At 39.6% G+C, this 21,683-nt stretch overlaps 2 protein-coding genes across 12 annotated transcripts in view; one reads left to right on the top strand and one right to left on the bottom strand.

Moving 5' to 3' along the window:
- CASK (calcium/calmodulin dependent serine protein kinase) overlaps positions 1-21,683 on the bottom strand; it is a 331,352-nt gene that overhangs the window by 132,144 nt on the left and 177,525 nt on the right. The window lies entirely within an intron of this gene.
- GPR82 (G protein-coupled receptor 82) lies at positions 9,724-16,103 on the top strand. Its single transcript, XM_084791109.1, has 3 exons — positions 9,724-9,956; positions 12,421-12,491; positions 12,615-16,103. Exon 3 carries the CDS (start codon positions 12,648-12,650, stop codon positions 13,626-13,628), a length of 981 nt encoding a protein of 326 aa, XP_084647235.1. The 5' UTR covers positions 9,724-9,956; positions 12,421-12,491; positions 12,615-12,647; the 3' UTR covers positions 13,629-16,103.

The following is a 21,683-nucleotide window of genomic DNA, read 5'->3' on the forward strand; positions in this document are numbered from 1 at the left end:
AGATGTGTTGGGGGTAAAGGTAACAGAATTTATGGGAGTGGGCAATTAATGACTGGTCGGTTCAGCTTGAGACCCACGCCATGAGAGGGAGCCTACACTGCTTAGCAGACCAGGACCCAGAGGCTGGATACCCCAGAGATGTAGGACAGAACCAAACATGACTGGAAAAGAAGTCAATGAAATGATTTCTAATGATATTCTGTTATACTCAGAGACTGGTGCCTAGCACAGTTGTCATCAGAGAAGTGCCACCCAGCAACTGATGGAAACAGATGCACAGACCTGCAGCCAAACTGTGGTGGAACTTGGAGAATCTTGCAGAAGATGGGATGGATGGATTGTAGGAGCCAGAGGAGTCCAGGACATCACAAAAACACCCATAAAATTAACTAACCTGGGCTCATAGATGCTAATAGAGACTGAACTGCAAACCAGGGAGCCTGCATGGGACTGACCTAGGCCTTCTGCATATATGTCACAGTGTGTAACTTGGTCTTCTTTAGGACTGCTAACAGTGGGAACAGAAGCTGTCTTTGCCTCTTTTGCCTGCCCTTTGGGATGCTTTCCTCCTACTGGGTTGTCTTGTCTAGCCGTAACAGGAGACGAAGTACCTAGTTTTATTGCAACTTGATATGCCATGGCTGGTTGATTTCCACGGTGGGCCTGTCCCTTTTCTGAGGAGAAATGGAGGAGTGGATAGGGGTGGTGGTGGTGGAACTGGGAGGAGAGAAGGGGGCTAGAAACTGCAGTCAGGATATAAATAAGTAAATAATAAAATAAATTTAGTTAGTCACTAGTCTTTTACTATACATTCCTCAAGTACTCTAAAATTCATAGACGAGACCATATTTTGATAGCTTATAAATAGTACAGGTGTCAAATGAGGGAATCTCTGAGAACATAAAAAATAGAAATGTGTTCTGAGTGTTAAACTACAAAACCCAAACACTTATGTATAAATATGTAAAGATACTTTTAAGAGGTACAATATCTCCGATCAGATGTTCTGATGAAATATATTAACATGTCACAGGAAAGAATTGGTGGCTCACTAGAAAATGAAAGAAAATTAACTGAGGATGTGCTGGGGAAATGTCAGTACTGACTATATTCAAAGGGCCCAGGGGATTGGTGTTGGCCAATGGATATGGAGTACAATCTGTGACTTCATTGATATGACCATGGGAAGAAGTCTGGTGAGACCAGAGCCAACCTCGAGCTTAATAACATTTCAGTAAATAATTAGCAGAGAAGTAGCATAGTAGACAGGCTCAAAGAATGCCTGGGCTCAATGTTTGTTCCATCATTCATGGGTTGCCTGGACAAGCTCTTTCTCCTCCAGAGAAAAGCAAAAGTCAAGGCTGGACCTCACTCAGAGAGTTGTAAAGAGGGCCGAATGAGTTAATAAAAGTACCCAGCTAGCAGACAAGAGTTGGTATGTTATCCAAATAACTGAATACCATGGGCAATGCAGAAGTAAACAAAATGCAACGGCCAGAAGCTGAAGATAAACATGAGATCTGTGGAAGTATACAATGAAAGTGGATCTGGGCCAACTCTGGGTGAAGCTCACAAGGGTAACTGAATTCTAGCTTGCTTTCCTAACAGCAGTGTCTGGGACAGGAGAGGTAACAGATTCATTCCATTTTGTGTTAGCTAGACCATACTCTGAAACTCAGCAAGCAGACAAAGAATGTGAGGGCATCGGGAAAGATGCCAGAAGATACATTAGTATATATCTGATCCTTGGCTTTTCGGTATAACCTTGGTGGCTGAACTGTTCACTACACTGCAGTGAAAAATTGGCAACAAGGGACCTTCCCTAGAGATTTGCCTCAGTAGTAGAAACTCAAGTGATGGTAGTTACCATAATCCCTCAGTTGTGTTATTTATTTATTTATTTATTTATTTATTTATTTATTTATTGCTGTTGTTCTTTCTGGAGGCAAGAACTCTCCATGTAGCCCAGGCTGGCCTCCAACACACTATTCTACTGATGGAGTCTTTCAAGTTCAGGGATTAGAAGTGTATACCACCATGGCCAGTCTGTACCCTACTTTTAAATATTGGCCAATAGCAAATTTCTAGATCCAAAGTTCTTTATGCCTTCTACTAGTCCTGCTGGCTTAGATGTTTCAGGCACTTCCTTTCTCTGTTTCCTTCCTGCCCCTTTCTGGTGTCCCACGAATGAGAGTTTCTCAGCACCCTGATGCCCTTCTGCTGTTTTCCTTTCCTGTACTCAGTGGTACCTCTTTCTCTTCCTCAGTTCAGTTTTGTCTCTCTGCCCCTACTTTCTCCTTTAAGACTCTTTTCTCATAACTGCATGCCCTCTTCTTTTCTGCACCCCCTCTCCATCTGTCAGAAGCAGACACGCTCATCTATATGGGGAAATGTAGTCTGCACTCAGAAGCAAAAACACCGTTTCCTCTATATTTTTTAAACAAACACATTCAGCTGGCTATAAAGGGAACTGACAGGTTTGCATGCATGCTCACATTCAGTTCCCCTTTGTGGCCAGCAAGGCTTGAAAAACACAGGACACATGGGGTCAGCTCTTATGGGTAAAGATTATAAGGCTCCAAGTATGTGTAGCAATTAGGAAGCGAAGAAAGCTAAGTAACATAAGTGGCCCTCCTGGTCTAGTGATTTGATAGTTACGATCCTCACAGTAGTGAAATCTCGAGTGATGAGTACAACCTAGAAGGGTGGATGAAGCACACCTCTGCCCTTCTGGAATAGTCATCTTTCCCCATCCTTTCAAGCTATAGTACTGTAGATGTCAATGAATTTATCCAGCTCCCAGGATCTAACAAACTTCTACAAATAGCAGGAATAGGCTTTCCTTCTAGTTTTACTGCAAAGCTAGATTAAAGTTTTGGAAGCAAAAGAAAAGGCTACTCATAGTGGATAAAATATACAAAGGAAATGGCCCAGATTTGTAGTACATTTAATGTAGCTTTTTTCCCCCTTCTGGGACAGGGTTTCTCTGTGCAACAGCCCTGGCTATCCTGGACTCGGGCTGGCCTCGAACTCACGGAGATCTGCCTGCCTCTGTCTCCCTAAGTGCTGAGATTAAAGGTGTGCACCATCATGACCTGACTAATACAGCTTTTAATATGAGGAAAAACCAAAGCAGTTTGACAGTTCCAAGACCAGCCTGGGACATGTCAGGTCCCTTTGCAAAGCACAATTTTCTTTCCTTTGAAGAATGTTGCTGAGGAAACAGTGGAGTCTGAGCTATACATACTTTATTAATCTCTAAAGACAGAGCCAGCTTACTGTACTTGGAGGGAAAACATATAAAAGCCTAATCAGAACATCAAAACCGAAAGCATACGAAAAGAAATGTGGTAGATTAAAATGAAGCGAATGTATCAAAACCAATTATAGCTATGAGACATTTTGTTAACAAAAAGTGAGTTCTTTGAGTGATCTTCCTCACCAGCTCTTTTGTTTATGAGGCGGAGGAGGGACTGGTGTATTCACGTGAGAGAGTCATGCAGGATGGGAAGTCGTAGAATAACTGAAGATTTAGTGACAAAGCACATGTTCTCAGGGTCCCAACAATGCACGCGCTCCTGATGCAGACAGCTGAGCTGTGAGGCATCTTAAAGAGGAAGGGTCGTCATAGTTGACTGGCTACAGGTGGAAGTGAGGACAGTGGAGGATAAAAGGTATTGCTTCTAATACTTTCTTCAGAAGGTGAAATATACTTTAAAGTATACTTATTATTTGGCTCTGGCTGTGCTGGAAGGCAAACTGGCCTCACAGAGATCCACTTGCCTCTGCCTCCTCAATGCAGGGATTAAAGGTGTGTGCCACCAAACTCAGCTTGTCAGGCTTGTTATTCTTTTAAACTCCAGAATAATTATAGTTTTGAATAGTTCACAAAGGCAACTCTTATGATAATCACTAGAACAAAAAAAACCCCTAAAAAACAAAACAAAACAAAAAAAACAAGACAGGACAAAACTAAACCAAAGAATTCTTAAATGGCTGGCTGGTGAGAGGCATTGGGCTTTCAGCTTAAGGACTGAAATTAGTGTTTTAAAATTATTTTTATTTTATCACATTTAAAGTGGTTTTCATCCACTAGAATAAGGACATTTATAGATTTATTAGAGCGTAAAAGGACAAGCCCCAAGTCTTTGTATTTGCTTAGTTTCCAGCTGGAAATGACTGCAGTGCAGGCGGTTTCATCTTGCTCTAGCAAAGGGTATGATGCGGTGATACACTGCCCTCTGCTGGCCAAAGCTCTAAAGAAGCGAGAAACTTAAGAGCACTGCACGGTTAAAACTCAAGGCTGGTTTTCTTGCCAATTGTTTTCTACTAGGTATTTCTGGAGATGTGGAATTTATTATTTCCAACCATCAACACTTAAGTTTTATTAAAGCAACACATTTAAGGCTGGTTTTTCCAGAAAAGAAAGGCGAAAATATGAGAAAGAGTACCATGTATGTATACTTGTTTGGAATCATGCTTTTCAGTGACTGTTTCAATTTAATCTGATTACCAAGATGCAAATGCCAATGGATGAGACCCTTAGTTTAGCAGGAATTAACAATGATTGCTAAAAATTGATTGGGTAAAAGGATAAGATTAAAGTCAAGCTCTCGAAGCATGACCTTCAGATTACATGTGAAGTTGGTAACAAGTCCGTGAGTAAGAACTGGTTTTAGTCAGAGATACCAGACACTTGGTCACGTTACCAAAAGCAATAGCCCCGAAACAGACTCCATGTCGTGTGTGTGTGTGTGTGTGTGTGTGTGTGTGTGTGTGTGTGCCTTTTGTTTTGTTATTTATCTTATTTATTTTTAGTTTGTTTTGGTTTTCTTTCTTTCTTTTTTTTTTTTTTTTTTTTGAGAGAGAGAGAGAGAGAGAGAGAGAGAGAGAGAGAGAGAGAGAGAGAGAATATGAGAATGGAAGAAGAAAGAGGGGAGAAGGGAGGGAGAGACAGAGAGACAGAAAACATGAAGTTGGGTGGGTAGGGAGGAATTGGAAAAGGGGAAATATGAAATATATCATATGAAATGTCTTTTTGGGGGTTGGGAGAGATGGCTCAGCGGTTAGGGGCACTGGCTGCTCTAGGACCAGAGGACCCAGGTTCAATTCCCAGCACCCACATGGCAGTTCACAACTGTCTGTAACTCCAAGACCTGACACCCTCACACAGATACATGCAGGCAAAGCATCAATGCACATTAAAAAATAAATGTAAAAAAATGTCTTCTTAAATAAAAAAAAAAAAAATTAACCCAGAGTCGGTGAGTGCTATCCTATTTAATGTGAGGCTGGATAAAGTACCATTTAATACTCGGGGTCAAATCAAGGCCTGGTTGGGTTACCATCAGTACTAATATGTTTATCCTCTATGGACCTGTATCTACCACCTAGAAAGTAGAAGAAATAATAGCACTTATCTCAGAGATAGCCTAAAAATTCTGTGTCTGTACATCATTCTGTGATGATTGCTAAGGAGGTTACTAGACTGTCTGTGCTATGCATTCCTGAGAGGCCTCCAAGAAAAGATGACGTTGAAGGATAGTAAAAGCTGGATCACCAGATCCACTGTGTTTTGTCATTAGTCACTTTATAAGCTTGAGAACTTTTTTTGTTCTTTTTGGTGCTGGGATTGAAACTAAGGGCATCCGTACTATTTATAAATGCCAAAACTTGGGTAGAATTCTCGACTCCTTTTCAGTAATTATTGAGACAAATACTCATGCTGCATGGTGAAAAATCAGCTCCTAAAAGCAAGAAAGGCCCCCTTTTGACACTAATAAACAATGCTTAACAGCCACATAGAAACTAGTTAAGTGCTTGATGCAGACATGAGGACAAAGTTTGCTTCCGAGAACCCACTTTAAAAAAAAAACGGGATATGGTGGAGTGCTTGTAATCCCAATGCTGGGAAGGCAAAACCAGGTGGATCCTTGTGGCTTGGCTGGCCAGCCAGACTAGCCTCACTGGTGAGCTCCATGCCAGCAAGAGATCCTGTCCTCAATGGAGGTGAATAGTGCACACGCACACACACACACACACACACACACACACACACACACACACACACACAGATCCTGTCCTCAATGGAGGTGAATAGTGCACACACACACACACACACACACACACACACACACACACACACACACACCTGCATACACATGAACACATATACACAGCCACAAAAGGGGGAAAACCCTCCAATCTTCCTAAAAAGCACTGACTTGTCATTTAAGCCCCCAGGGAGCTAAAAAGCACAATGTAAGCCTGACATCCCTGCCTTCATTTTACATCTATCCCTTTGACTTTGGCTCATTTGCCATATCTGCATGTCAATATTAATCACTGAAGGAATGGCTATCAAATAATAAAAAAACGAACTTATTCCACTTCTCATTAAGGCCAACGACACAAAGACAAGACCAAAGAGGGCATCTTAGATTCAGCTTTTTACTATGTCTTGCTCCAGTTGCCTAAAAGGTGCCTAAAGGTGTTCAGCTATTATCCTAAACCAGCACTCCTTTGCATTCCATCCCCTAGATGAGGACAGTTATCCACAGCATGAACAGTCATCTCCTGACAACTACCCTGTCCCCTCAAACAGGAAAAACTTCCAGAACTGAGACAATGATCTGTTGATCCCAAGATTTCCAGGAAGCATCGCTACACCCTGACCAAGGCTGTTTAACTATGAACAACTCTTGCCTTCTAGCCTCAGTTTGTCCTCTATTTAAAATCTAAAGCTGATGTCAGGACCCTGCAGAGGGACCTGAGTCACTAGACACTTTTATCCGTTCCTCTCTTTGATGTACATGGGATTGCCTCTCCTTTCTCTGCTTTTCACAGTTTCTCATCTGCTTCTTGTATTGGCATATTAGGATGGGTGGCCAAGCCCAGTCTTGTTAGGGCTGCTGGAGAAGGGGTTTTCATCCTAAAACTCGAGTTACAAGATGGGTCTCCTACGGCTACAGCTTTTTTTTTTGTAGAAGTATGTGAGGGCCCAAGAGCAGTAGCACTGGAAACAGGACTGTGGCTAGACACCACATCCTGAGGAGAACAGGGGGTTCAGTGAGCTTGAACAAACCACAGCTTTGAGTAATAGGACTGCCTTCGCTTCTAAAGCTAACCGGCTTGGGTAAGCACTGAACTGAACAAAGCTTACCATAGCCCCCTTCAAGGGAAATCATGATCTTTAGAACGTGATGCTCTAAAGTGCACACAAGTACACATGTATTTTCGTCTTGCATACCAGGTTCCCATTTAATGTCCTGAGCTTCTGACTGGTCAGATGGACAATTTAAAAGGCCAGTTGGAGCCAGCTTAGATACTAACTTGGAGAGCCAAAAATAACTTTCCATTTGAAGCGCATAGTTCAGGTATGACTAAGGTATCTCATGTCCTCTTGCTTTTGGTTTTGCGGGGAAACTGGTACGTGACCTTAAGACCTATCCCCCAAAGTTCACAGAGTCAGTAAAAACAGCTCGCCGCTGGCTGCAAAACTGAATGAGCACATGTCTGCCTTTTGGACCGCACTCACTGAAGTATGCCAAAGGAATTCCAGGGCCAGATGTAAAAAGTTCACCTGAGACAGATCATAAGGATCCGAGCAGAAAACTTAGGGGTGGAGTGCTTGGGCAGAGGATATAAGACATAATCAGATAAAAACATTTACATGTGGACAAAGTAAGCAGAACGTTAAAGAGGAGAATGAAGGGGAAAACAAAGAGCCAAAGAAAACTCTTTGTAACATGGAAGTCCAAAGGGGCACTTTTTATTTCCTAGAGAACTTGCAACTTGATTTAATACTCTTGAAATATCTCCCTGAAAAGTAATACTGTTGTTAGTGTAGGATAGCCTGACATTAATTTTTTCCCACTATTGGAAAATCTTTCCTACTGTCTTAGAAGAACGTTTCTTTTACTAGTGGTCTCCCTTCAGGTTCGCCTGGTACTTCTTTGTCTCGTTCCCACCGCCATTCATCACACATTCTCTGTTCTTTCCTTCTAGTTATTTCCACAAGGCTTCGTGGGAACCATTTTGATGTACTGTTTCTTCCACTTTCTATTTCACAGAACATCTGAAGTCTGTATAAAGTATCACATCTCCCTTGAATTTTAAGACACTCTTAAATGCTTGTGGCTAGCATTCGATTTCTGTGACCTCCACGTGCTGCTGGAAACATGGTAGAAACTCCAATAAATATCTGAGTGAACTACACTGTTGAAGGAAAATGTAGAACACTAAAATCCAAAACAGTTTAAGAATGTAACAATGGGCACTTTATTTTAGGAGTTGTCCATCTTAGGGGACCTCAGGTATAGGAAAGGGCTTGCTGGATATGCAAAAGTCCCTGAGTTATATCCCCAGTACTGCAAAAGAGAAAGGGCTTTTTGTAAAGGCAGGGCGAGGCTGTGAGACAATGGGGAGAAACTATGTGCCCATCCCCCCTTCCCTTTCTAGCAGAGTTACCTTTGCCTCTTCAGCCTTTTGTTACTCTAAATGTTAAAGAAAAGCACATCTAAATGACAAAAAATGTTAACTGCCAAACAGTTATTAGATGTACCAAACTCCCAAATTTCTGGCGATTTTCTGATAACGGCAGAATGTGTAAGCCCTCCTTGTTCTTTTAATTCCCTGCACCAACTAACACAAAGCACACAAATCGCTGTGAAGGTTAACTCGCAGAAAACTAGTGTGTTTGTAACTACCCTCAGGAGGTCAAAGTTAATTACAAATTCTGGCCAGAGGTGGTGGGGAGGGGCATGGGCACAGGGCTTCCTGCCCAGTGTCCCACGTTATAAGCCAGGCTTTCCCATTCTATAAAAGCCCTTTCTTTGTAACCCAGTTCCCCCAGATAGCCCTTTGTCCATGATAGCTCGCTTCAGCAGCTCAGGATTAATCTTTGAGTGAGCCCAGTTTCTCACCTTCTACTGGAAACAAGAATTGGCTGAACTGGGCTGGGAATGCAGATAGCTCAATGGTATTGTGCTAAATGTACGTTTAGCCTTCACTTAGGGGTTAATTCACAGACTACACGTTATAACGATGTTCTGAAACATATTTGCTACCAACAAAATCCATCATCAAATGTTCTAACTGATGCACTCGCTACTTCAACTCCAAACAGAGGTAGCACATGCCAAGGAGAAGCAGGTTGTGGGGGGGGTTGAGGGGAGAAGGGAGAGGGGAGAGGGGAGGGGGTGAGGTGGGGAGGGAGGGACAGGAGGCAGAGACAGAGAGACAGAGAGATGGGGGAGTGTTATTAGTAACTAAACTGTGTTCTAGTCCCTGGATATAGTCTGAACATGCAGTGAGCATCTCTGGGCATCAAGTGTTTTCAACTTCAAAACAGTCTTTTAAAACAGAGGTTTTAATCTAGCTTAGTGATATTTGATTTGAGCAAGCCGGTATAAATAAGAAAACTTGAAGTTTTGTTTCCCTCTACTCTTGGAAAAGATGGATTACAAAGAAGCTGTCCACAAATGATTTTGTAGTTAAGCTTAGAGACAAATTTAGACTGGTATTTTACTGAGTTACTGGAAAGTAGTTCCTTTTATTGTGCTCATAGACAAATAATTAGTTACGGGGGGATTAAACCTTTGAATGTACCTTCAGCCAATCATAATAAAGAAGCTAACTACTTCAGGAAATAATCATAAGGAAGTATACTAAATATATATATATATAGGTAGATTGACCACTAACTTCCTCCCACTAAAGAAATAGAGAAATGAGGGTTGTTCTTTTTTTTTTGAGAGGTAGTTGCTATATTCACCAAAACTATTGAATTTCTTTAATACTCTAATTTCCTTTTTCTCCCCATTGCACTTGGTGTCATGCAAGAATCTACTCTTACTGATTAAAGATACTGGAAGAGTGCCGATCAGAGAATTGGGAGTGTGAGATTTGCATCACTACCCTGAACAGTATAACCTTAGCACAAGCTACTCATACAGGTAAGGGTGATTCTTTGTTCATTTTTAGCTTAAAGGTTAACGTTATAAATGTCTAAACTGTTTGGGTTGTGAAATCTGATCACTAAATAAGGTAGTCAACATAAGTGTTTAAATAGCCATGAGTAACTGCTAGAGTTATAGACGTTTTTCTCATTTGTCAAATTAGCAGAGACACGGTGCTTACACAGACATTCTGCTGAGGGGAATACATACTTGGAAACATTTTTCTTGAAAGTAATTCTGTAAGAGCTCACTTTTACTTGACTTCTCAAGTTTAATTGGATTTTTACAAATTCTAGGAATGATTTTCCAACTAGCTTTAGAATCAAAGCCTCTTACTGAAAGGGGCATGATTTTGAGAAGCTGAAAAGGGGGAGCCAGTTGTCATTTGTTTCTGTAGAGCCTCCACATCATCTGCCTTCTCAATAATCCCTTGCCCTCCTTCATCAGGGAATGTGTGCTACCAGTGTTCATAGAGGTACTATCACCTCTGCTGCTTTTAGCATGTAATGCATTATCTCTACAAGGCACAGGCTACTGCTTTTTATAAAAAAAGGCTTCATCCCTTAAGAGAAGCTTTGGTCCTTCTGTAAAACCAAAATCTCATTTGAACAGAAGAATTTTTCTTAATAAATGAACTGGTTCACTTCAATCTCTATTTGCCTGATTTTGAAATCATCAAGGTTATAGACTAGGGTTGCATATTTAAGACTATCTACAACTATAATCCATTGTAGCTCACCAGCTATAAAGGCAGTCTGAAGCATATGATGCAATTTCTGAGTGTAAAGAAACAAAATGGTGAAGATAGTGGTAGACCTTAATTAAGGGTCTCAGTATTTGAATGCAGACAAAATGCACAGTCTTAAAGTGCTGAGCTATGAGACTGGATTAAAAGTTGTTTCAAAATGACAATGTAATAGAAAACTGATCCTCATTTTTATAAAATCTGACATGCAATTTTAAAGCAATCCAAGATACAGAAAATATCCTGAGACACAGAGAGCAGAAGATGCTACATGGGAAAAATCTTTTTATGTTTATTATCAAAAGAGAGAAGGTGATTAACAAAAGATTAAGAAACTCTGCTATAGATCTTAAAAGAGTACATGATAGTAATATTTATAAAAACAGTTAAAGGTGACTAAAACAGAGATGGTACATTTTAAAGAGAAATCATATTCCTTAAAATAACGATAAATATAATTTATTAGGTTACCATGATAATCATAACTTTGAAAGATAGAAATCATGACTGTTATTTGACCAGAACCAAGCAGCTTTTCTATGCTAGTCTCACCTGAAAGAAATGAATAAGGAGAGAAAAAAAAAGTTTGTATGCCATTTCTCTCTTCTTTACATATACCTCTGCAGCAAGAAAGATTTAAAAATAAGATATATAAAAAAGTAAAAACCAGAGCTGGAGAGGTGCCTCAGTGGTTAAGAGCACTGGCTGCTCTTGCAGAGGACCCAAGTCTGAGTGAGTCTCAGCAGCCACACAGTGCCTCACAATCATCTATAACTCCAGCCCCACAGGAGTGCACGCATAATAACAATACATTTTTAAAAAAAGTATAAACCGCACCTGCATTTACCCTGGGTTTCAAACATTTTATTCTCTAAATAAACAGAATTCCTGAAAAACTACAGATAGTAGATTACAGAGGAGGACACATTAGGGTACTCTAGCCATCAAACATACCAAGTATAATTTTGACACATAATTTAATTTGTTGAAGTGTGAGAGTTTAGCACTAGTTGGAATCAGAGATTACTGATGACCTCATAATGACCATACGTTCCAGAGTTTATCCTTATTCAGGGCCTTGTGTGAGTTTTTGTAAACCCATTTAGAATTGGGTTTACTTCTGGATTATGAAAAAAGACCCTTCTAATTAAGCACCCCAGCAAAGTGTTTTAATCTAGCCATAAATATACTTGGAAACCATATGCAATCAATGTTGTATTTAAAAACTTGTTTTTACGCCGGGCAGTGGTGGCACACACCTTTAATCCCAGCACTTGGGTGGCAGAGGCAGGCAGAAGATCGCTGTGAGTTCAAGGCCAGCCTGATCTACAGAGTGAGTCCAAGATAGCCACGGCTACACGGAGAAACTGTCTCGAAAAAAACAAAAGAAAAACCAAACCAAACCAAACCCAAACAAAAACCAAACTCATTTTTATTTATTAGTTTTAAAAATAAAAGCTTTAATATAAAAACTTGCAGATACAAACTGTTTATTAATATTTAAGCTAACATACACAGTGAGGGGGCTCATCTCCCAGTCAATGTGGGCACATTTGTAGCACTGCCCTCTTACAGTTTGTATGTGCTTTTAGATTTCTAGGCAAAACCTATTATTTACACATTGCTTTATAATCTACGATGTGTAAATTTCTCTAACCTACGAATGATAAATCCTAGACAATTAATTAACTATTTGTACCAAATTCTGTTTTGTAGACGAAGTCATTACCCATCACTTTAAGTAATTGCTTTTACTTCAACTAGACCATTGTGGACAACTAGAAAAGGTAAGAACCATCTGGATTTTCTTGCTCCATCCAATGCTTTTTGTTGCTTTATCCAAAAGCTTTAAAAAAATAATTAAATACCACACATAGTTTTAACATTAAGTATATGTAATTCCATTCTAGCTCCTGTGACAAAATTCAAGATATCTGACATAAATGAGTAACAACTCGACATGCATTCGGCCATCTATGATTTCTACCACAGTTTTGCCAATAACTTACATTGTTTTGTGTATTGTTGGTCTCTTTGGAAACTCACTTGCTCAGTGGGTATTTTTAACAAAAATAGGTAAGAAAACATCAACACATATCTACTTGGCACATCTTGTGACTGCAAACTTACTTGTGTGCACTGCCATGCCTTTCATGGGTACATATTTCTTGAAGGGTTTCTATTGGAAATATGAATCTATACAATGCAGACTGGTCAATTTTTTGGGAACTCTATCCATGCATGTAAGTATGTTTGTCAGCCTCTTAATTTTAAGCTGGATTGCCATAAGCCGTTATGCTACCTTAATGAAAAAGGAGTCCCTGCAAGACACCACCTCATGCTATGAGAAAATGGTTTATGGTCACTTATTAAAAAGATTTCGCCAGCCCAACTTTGCCAGAAAAATGTGTATTTACATATGGGGAGTTGTGCTGGTTGTAATTATTCCACTTGTCCTATACTACTCAGTGGTAGAGGCTACAAAAGAAGGCGAAAGCCAGTGCTACAATCGGCAGATGGAAATGGGAGCCAGTACCTCTCAGATTGCGGGTCTTATTGGAACCACATTTATTGGACTCTCGTTTTTAGTAGTAGTAACATCATACTATTCTTTTGTCAGCCATCTGAGACGAATAAGAACTTCCATTTTGGAGAAAGATCTGACCTACAGATCTGTGAAAAGGCACCTTTGGATCATCCAACTGCTCTTGGTAGTTTGCTTTCTTCCATACAGTATTTTTAAACCCATTTTCTATGTTCTGTACCAGAGAGGAGGAGACTGTCAGCAGCTAAATTACTTAATAGAAGCAAAAAATATCCTCACTTGTCTTGCATCAGCCAGAAGTAGTACAGACCCCATTATATTTCTTTTATTAGACAAAACATTCAAGAAGACACTATATGATCTCTTTACAAAATCTTAATTCACTGCATATACTACCGTTTGGTTGACTTTTGGATGGAAAACATTCATGTGACTCTTTAGTGACATTAAATGGTGGACATGTCACAGCTTGGTTAACAACAGGCATCAAGAAGACCTCTTTGGGTTTTAAAAACAAATATATGCATAAAATTGGACATACAGTTCTACTTATACTGAAAGTCAAGATGGCAGAGACTCTCAGAAACACGTCAAGCATACCAGAAGGATTCAACTGGATATGAAATCAAACATTGCTCTGTTTTCAATCAGTTGTGGATCTTCTGTTTAAAGCACAATATTTTATGACTGTAGGATGAAGAAGCAAAAGGCTTATGGGTTTGCCCATATTCTAACCTAACACAAGTACCCATCTATGGTCAGATTTGATTTTGTTGGTAACTTAAATATCAGCTGGGCATGGTGGCACACACCTTTAATCCCAGCACTCGGGAGGCAGAGGCAGGCGGATCTCTGTGAGTTTGAGGCCAGCCTGGTCTACAGAGTGAGTCCAGGACAGCCAGGGATACACAGAGAAACCCTGTCTCGAAAAGCAAAAATTTTAGAAAAATGTAAGTAATGGAAGAGTCAACCAGCAAATAATGTTTATATTTAAATCTAATCTAACTGCATGAATAATACAATGTAAAGGAAATTTAGTATTATCTGCCTCATTTTCCTGAGAAAGGCAATATTCAATGATTCTAATATTTAATAAATAAATAGATTTTTACTTGCAAATATTCAGATATGGCTTTGTTAAAGTAGAAAAGCAATATATATGATTTTATGCCCATCTTTATGCTATTTTCATATATTTCCAATATAAATAGTGATGTTATTATTAATGATAGTACCTTCCATGTAGTTATGTTCAATTAATTTTATAGACTAAACAAATGAAGTATAAAGAAGCATAACTGTGTTAAATAAAAGCCTGGCCTCTGGATTCGGTCTTTCTGGATTCAATACTGGCTCCATCTCTTATTTAGCTGTAGAATCTTGGGTAAATTATTTACCCTCTTTATATAATAATTTCTTTGTGGAACAGAAAATGACCTGATTCATATCATCATTATTAAATCAGATACTGTTACTTTTGTGAGCTATCAGCTAGTGAGCCCTTGCTGTGTGCTAGGTCTTCTGTGTATATGGTTCACGATTATAATTTGAATCATCATAACCACAAAGCATGTTAATGTACTTACTGATGAAAAGCCCAGATACATAGTTAAGTTGTCATCACAATTCCTTCAGTATATATTTGAGAAGTAATCATTTCTTAGTGATAATTTGTTTCACGTAATCTTGCCAGTAAAAAAAAGTGATTATTTCTGTATTCTATACATTATGATTAAAAAAATAAAAAATGTGTTGTCAAAGTTATAAGCTACATTGGAGCTATAGTTTATATTCTTTCTCTACTTCCATGGTGTTTGCATTCTCTTCTTACATAGAAACAAATGAAAACACTTGAGGAAAATCAACCATTACACATAACTCGCCACTTTGGTAGGAACTGCTTAAAGACTCACTTTCCTCTCTTCTGCCTGGTAATCACTGTGGTGTTCAAAAAGAAGTTTACATTGAGTTCATGTGAGTCTATAAATCTTTAATTTCATAGTAGGTTTTGTTCCTGAATTAGAAGTAAAGAAGCAATTCATTAAGCTGATTCTTTAAGAATCATACGCTCATAATTAGTAGAGTTTTTGTGTAGTTTTCATCAAAATCCAATACAGAAACATACCCAGTAAATCCTTGTTCTTTTTATTTCATTCCTTACCTGAGAGACAAAAATATCCCAAGGTGGAACACATTCTGGCTTCAGATATTTACAGTGTATACCTATTCTTCTGTTATGTGCTTGCGTGTGTGCATGTGTGTTGGAACATGTGCTTGGGTAAAGCATCTAGACATTAACTTGAGGTCTTAGTCTTTAGAAGCCATCTATGTCAATGTTTTGAGAGAAGGTCTCTCACTGTGACCTGGGGTTTGCAAGACCGGGGATGGGCCTGTCTCCTCAGCCTTTGTACTTGGTTGCTTGGGACTGAACTCCACTCCTTGTGCTTGTGTGTCAAGTGTTTCTCCCCAATTTGTACCTATCTCCCCAGACTGAGTACCTATTCTTTCATAGTACTGATTGAATTTTTGGTTCATTAGCAGGCAGAGACAAAGGAAATTCCTGGTAACCTCTGCAGGCTGAAAACTCAAGTGTCTAATGCAATGACTTTGTAAACCTGTAAATCACAGAATAACTAACTTGCAGTCCATTAGGAGACTGCTGGAAATGCCCAGATTTCTCCAAGGTTACAACACATTATCCTTACGTGAGTTTTATACCCCAAACTCATTAGACCCGAAATGATCATAATTTTTATGGAAACTATACCATATGAACTCACTGCACTGAAGTTAAAACGATATAAAACTTAAAAAAATCATTATTTAAAAATGACTTTACAGGACTGGAGAAATGGCTTATCTGTTAAGAGTTGTGGCTGCTCTTCCAGAAGACCTGGGTTTGATCCCAGCACTCATACTGTGGCTTACAACTCTCTGTAACTTTAGTTCCAGAGAATATAATGCTCTCTAAGGATACCACATGTACAGGATACAGACATACATTCAAGCAAAACATCCATATATGTAAAATAAATTTTAAAAAATCACTTTACAGGCCAGGTGTGGTGATGCACACCTTTAATCCCAGCACTTGGGAGGCAGAGGCAGGTAGTGAGTTTCAGGTCAGCTAGGGCTACACAGTGAGACCTTGTTTTATTTTTTATTATTTAATTGCTTTACAGTTTTATTTACTATACTAAAAATAAATGACCAAACTAGAATTACTTATACTTAAAAAAATACATTAAGAGGTATGCAGTTTTTCCTCAAATTGCTTACTCTGATAGAAAACAGAAGCTGTATTAAATTATATGTTAAGTTTATTTTCAACATACTTGTCTTTACATGATTTCCTAAAGACATGACTATAAATTGTGTTGAAATTTTCTTAGTAATTGAAGAGTTGGTTATTTAATATTACAGAAAAAAATTTATATGAAGTATCACTTTCTAAATCCACCCTAATTTTAAAGTTTATATTTTACAAATCTCAAATACTATTTTAACTATAGAAAGCAGGCATGATTTCCCATTTTCCCTTTCCTCACACACACTTCCCTTATAACTGTGGAATTATAAACCAGGAATTCCAACTATTTTGGTTTTTCAAGACAGAGTTTCTCTGTGTAGCCCTGGCTGTTCTGGAACTCACTCTGTAGACCAGGCTAGCCTCACAAAGATCCACTAGCCTCTGCCTCCCGAGTGCTGGGATTAAAAGTGTGTGCCACCACCACCACCTGGGAATTCAAACTATTTAGACTGGACAAACAAAATTTAGGGTGCACTATTTAATCCAAAGCAAGCCTGCCCTCCCTGGGTAGAAGAGGAAGATGGCCCATGGTTCTGATTTGTTGAGGACTTCCTGGTCTTGCAGCCTGTCAGGATGGGAGCTCTGATGAATCCGTGGGCAAAAGGAAAGCCTGCAGGCAACCTGCAGGGGACACTGGGAATTTCTGAACATTTTGGTTGCGTAGCCTAAAGCTGGGCGTTTCCATCTCATGCCTGTTGCCCGACTGATATCATTTCGAAAAGTTACAACTGATAGAAAAGTTTGACAACTGGTGGGAAAATCTGCCTGATTTTATGACACATGCTTCCCTGGGCTCTAATAAGCAAAAGAAATACTCATCTTTTAAAAATTTGTAAGATTTTTTTTTCAAAGTCCAATGCTTGGGAGCCTATACTCAACGAAATGTGTACAAGAGACAAGGCTTCTCTGTGTAGCCTTGGCTGTCCTGGACTCTCTGGAGAGGCATACACCACCGCACTGGCTGCTCAGGGCCCTTTTAAGAATAATGTCCAAGTGCTAATTATCAGTGTATTGTTTATAATAAAGACAGAAAGGGAGTAGATCTGGATGGGAGGGGAGGAGAGAGAACTGGGAGGAGCAGGGGAAGAGAAAACTATAATCAGAATATATTGTATGAAAAAATCTATTTTCATATAAAAAAATTAAAAAGTGAGTTCATTTTAATACCAGGCTGGCCTCGAACTCACGGACATCTGACCTGCCTCTGCCTCCCTGAGTGCTGGATCACAGGCATGCGCTACCACGCCTGGCAGAACACAGGCACTTTTAGAGTTGTGGTAGCTGGTGTAAAAGAAATGTCAGGGAATGCGCACAAGAGGAAGGACTATTTTAAGAAATCCACACTGCTGCCTGCAGCCACTGTTTATTGTAACTGTGGAGAACGCACATTTATAATAATGCCAGCCACTTATCATATAAAAAGAGAACTGAGACCAGAAGGGGACCAAAGAGCAGTCAGGTGTGCTGACGCAGGCTGCAAAGGAAACCATTGAGGAAGCATACCCCCAAACCCTGAGGCAGGAGGCCTTAGGCTGAGTGTATGTGCAACTGAAGCTAGCAGTTTTGAGAACTGAAAACTGAGTTCCCAAAGTCCCTGGGCCAGGCCCCACTCAGAATGGAGAATAATTGTGCTCGGCAAGCACTTTGTATGCTCGACAGCTGCTTTACTTTGAGTTCAGTTACTAAAGTTGCACCAGAGTGAGACAGACCCGGGGCTGAAGAATGCTGCGACTCAGCACACCCAGGCGACGCTTTGGGATTCAGGGAGCATCAGGCCAAGAGTAGGCAAGGAGCCAGGAGCTAGGCGGTTTCATTTCCCTCCAAAGTACTTTGAATTTAGGGGTGAGAGGACAAAAGTGGGTGGGGGAAGTTTTCCCAGCATTTCACAAGATAAAGAATTAAAGGGAAGAGGATGGCAAAACCAAACCAAACCAACCAACCAACCAACCAAAAAAAAAAAAAACAACCCACAAACCAGAGTTTGCATGCCTGAATTAATGCCTAAAAGGAGGTAAAACAAACTATAATATTATAACAATGGGGCTTAACTGGGGGAATGTTATGTATGCCTCAGAGGACCTTTTAGGCTGATTTTGGTTTTATTTTGGAGATGTTGATTTGGTTCATTTTGGAGACGTTTCTGGAAGTTAATGGGCAAAGGTCAGGGTACTGCTTACACATTAAAATATCCTAGACAGCGTCCCACAACCAAGTGTCAACCCCAGTCTCACTAGTATGGCTGCCAGGAGATCTTCATCATGATGATTATGACTCCCTAAATTTCATAGAAATAACATTTTAAAAAGTACAATTTCTTGAGAAACTGCTTCTACAAAGCCAGCAGCTTCCGCTATGGTTATGTGGTACTATACGCTCACATCTAACCAAAACACCTTTTAACCTCGTTATTATGATTTCAAAAGCAAACAGCTACCAAGCAGAGGAAAAAGTACAAATACTCAATATAAAATCTGCTTTTAGATCATCTGGTAAAGCAAGGGGGGAGAAGGAGAGAAGGAATAGTGAGGGGAGGAAAAGAGAGAGGGTAGGGGAGAAAGGGAGACTGAGAATATAGGATTGATTGTTAGCCTAGATGAGACAAATTATATTGAAATTTCCCTCATGGAAGTGTTGCCGTAGCCTTAGATTTTCTTAACTAACTATAAAGGAAGTAAACACACAAAACCCTTTGATTGTAGAAATGAAAATGTACATATATGAACTAACTACATAAATAAATAACTAAATATATGAATAAATAAAGAATCTGGGTAGCCCTGGCTATCCTGGAACTCACTCTGTAGATGAGGCCGGCCTTGAACTCAGTATCTTTTTGATGAATATTTTAAGGAAATATACATAATTCAACAATGACAATTAAGTAAATGGAAATTCCATTCATTCATGCAAAACGCCCATATTCCAGGTACCATCAACGTAATGGTGCCTGAGTATAAAGGCCATCACCATTAACACAAGCCCTCTGTACACAAGCCCTCGGTTGAGTCTCGCTGACAACTGAAATATGGTGCTTTTGCCTGGTGATTTCTTAATTTGCTGTTTGAGAATTACTTCTCTATTTCTTTCTTCAGCAGGTCTCTAAGTGCTTCATAAAAATTACATGGCCTGTCCTTCAGAAAAAAAAAACGAATTTAATAAAACCTAAAATAAAACTACTTTCAGGCCACCGCACACACTGTTCCTTCTCTATGAAATGCCCCTTTGTCCTAATATCACTACGCCATCATTCAAGATTTCCTTCAGGAAACCCTCGGACACTGCCTTTTAAGGATACTTACCACCCTCTTCAACAATTTGTTTGCCTGTCTATAGAGATCACACCCAACAACTTCTTTTACCCTGTATACTTGTAGCACTTCAAACAACAACAACAACAACAACAAAGAACAAAAACAAAACAAAACCAAAAAACAAAAACAAAACAAAAAAATCCCCCAAAAGCTGTAGCTAACCAGACATGGTGGGCAAGGGATTACATTTCTGTAATATCAGCACTTGGGGTGATGGAGTCAGGAGGTCAACTTCGGCTATATAGCTAGTTCAAGACCAGCTAGGGCCAACATTACACCCTGTCTCAGAAAACAAAATCAAACAAAAAAACAAACAAATACATAGATTAAAAAAATAATAAAAAACTAAGACAAACAAAAAAGACTCCACAAAAGACAGTTATGTTTCTTTTGCTGGAACTCAGACTAATTCAATGAGCTTTTTATAACTAATATGACCAATCAAATGCAAAAGGTCTGAAGATTAAAAAAAAGGTATTGGGTTATTTAGTATCAAGTTTTCATGATAGTACCAATGTCAGATCTCCACATGTGAAAAGAATGAACAATAAGATCGTGTACAACTAATTTGCACTAATGGATATTTTTGTAGATTTTATAGTGATTTTCATTTGCCATTATTACATTTAATGAGATAGTTTTGGAACTGCTCATGAGGGTCCTCAGCTTTTAGCTACAAGAATTTCCACTACTAACCTCTATCTAATTTCCTTACCTATTTAAAATACACAAAAGAGTAAGGCTTTTAAAACATGCCTTGAAGAAACACCGCCTCATTTGCCTTGAAGAAACATTGCCTCTGTGCATGCTGAAGGTTAGATAGGCCAGGGGCAACACAGCTAAGCATGAAAGCATAGCCCAAGGCTAGAGACACTTCAGAGACTCTCTGGTAGTTAAAGGCCTTGGAAGATGCTACTGATGAGTGGGACACCCCACTGAGCTCCTTTATGGCCTGCCTGTTTTTTTTTTTTTTTTGACACAGATGGACAAGGACTGAGATTTCTCATTAACTCAATACAAGGATTGAACAGGAAGAACGTGCATTATATCTAGACTATTGAGTTCCTGCTATGTTTAAAAAAATTAGCTACATAACCGCACCAAGGAGAAGGGAGGGGGTGAGCTTGGGCAGCAGCAGGAGGTGGAGAGGGAAGAGCAGTAGGATGTACCAATGTTCAGCACTTCCCTGAGCACTCACTTGCTCCCTGGGAAAAGTCCCTAATGCCACAACTCCAGAGTTCTCCTCAGTCCTGCCTCAGACTATCCTTGGCTGTGCTATTCCAAGGACAGCAGCCTTATGTTTTACTGCTGGTACTAGAAGATTCTTAAGGGTAAAGGAGTATGGTCTAATCTTCCCCAAATAGGACATGATGAGCTTTCCCAAGGGACCTGCAATTGTAAGAAAATCTTGCTCCTGAGGTACCATGTGCCTATTGAGCAGACTCCATGAAGCCATCATCAGGAATACTGCAAGTCGGAAATGACATCAAAAAATATACTGTGATTTTAATATTACACTAAATGAGAACTCTTACCACTGTCAATTTCTTCCACAATTAGATGAATGGAGAAAAGAAGATACTGGTGACGCCAGCATTATGATTAATGGGAAAATCTTCGAAGTTCACAGGGACATTCTGGCTACAGGCACCCCTTTACTTAAGACTTTACAATGCAGCTGGGCATGGTGGCGCACACCTGTAACCCCAACACTCAGGAGGCAGAGGCAGGTGGATCACTGTGAGTTCCAGGCCAGCCTGGTCTACAAAGTGAGTCTAGGACAGCCAAGTCTACATAGAGAAATCTTGTCTCA

Source organism: Acomys minous (assembly GCF_964271855.1).
Source record: "Acomys minous genome assembly, chromosome: 7".
In the NCBI taxonomy this organism is placed as follows: domain Eukaryota; kingdom Metazoa; phylum Chordata; class Mammalia; order Rodentia; family Muridae; genus Acomys; species Acomys minous.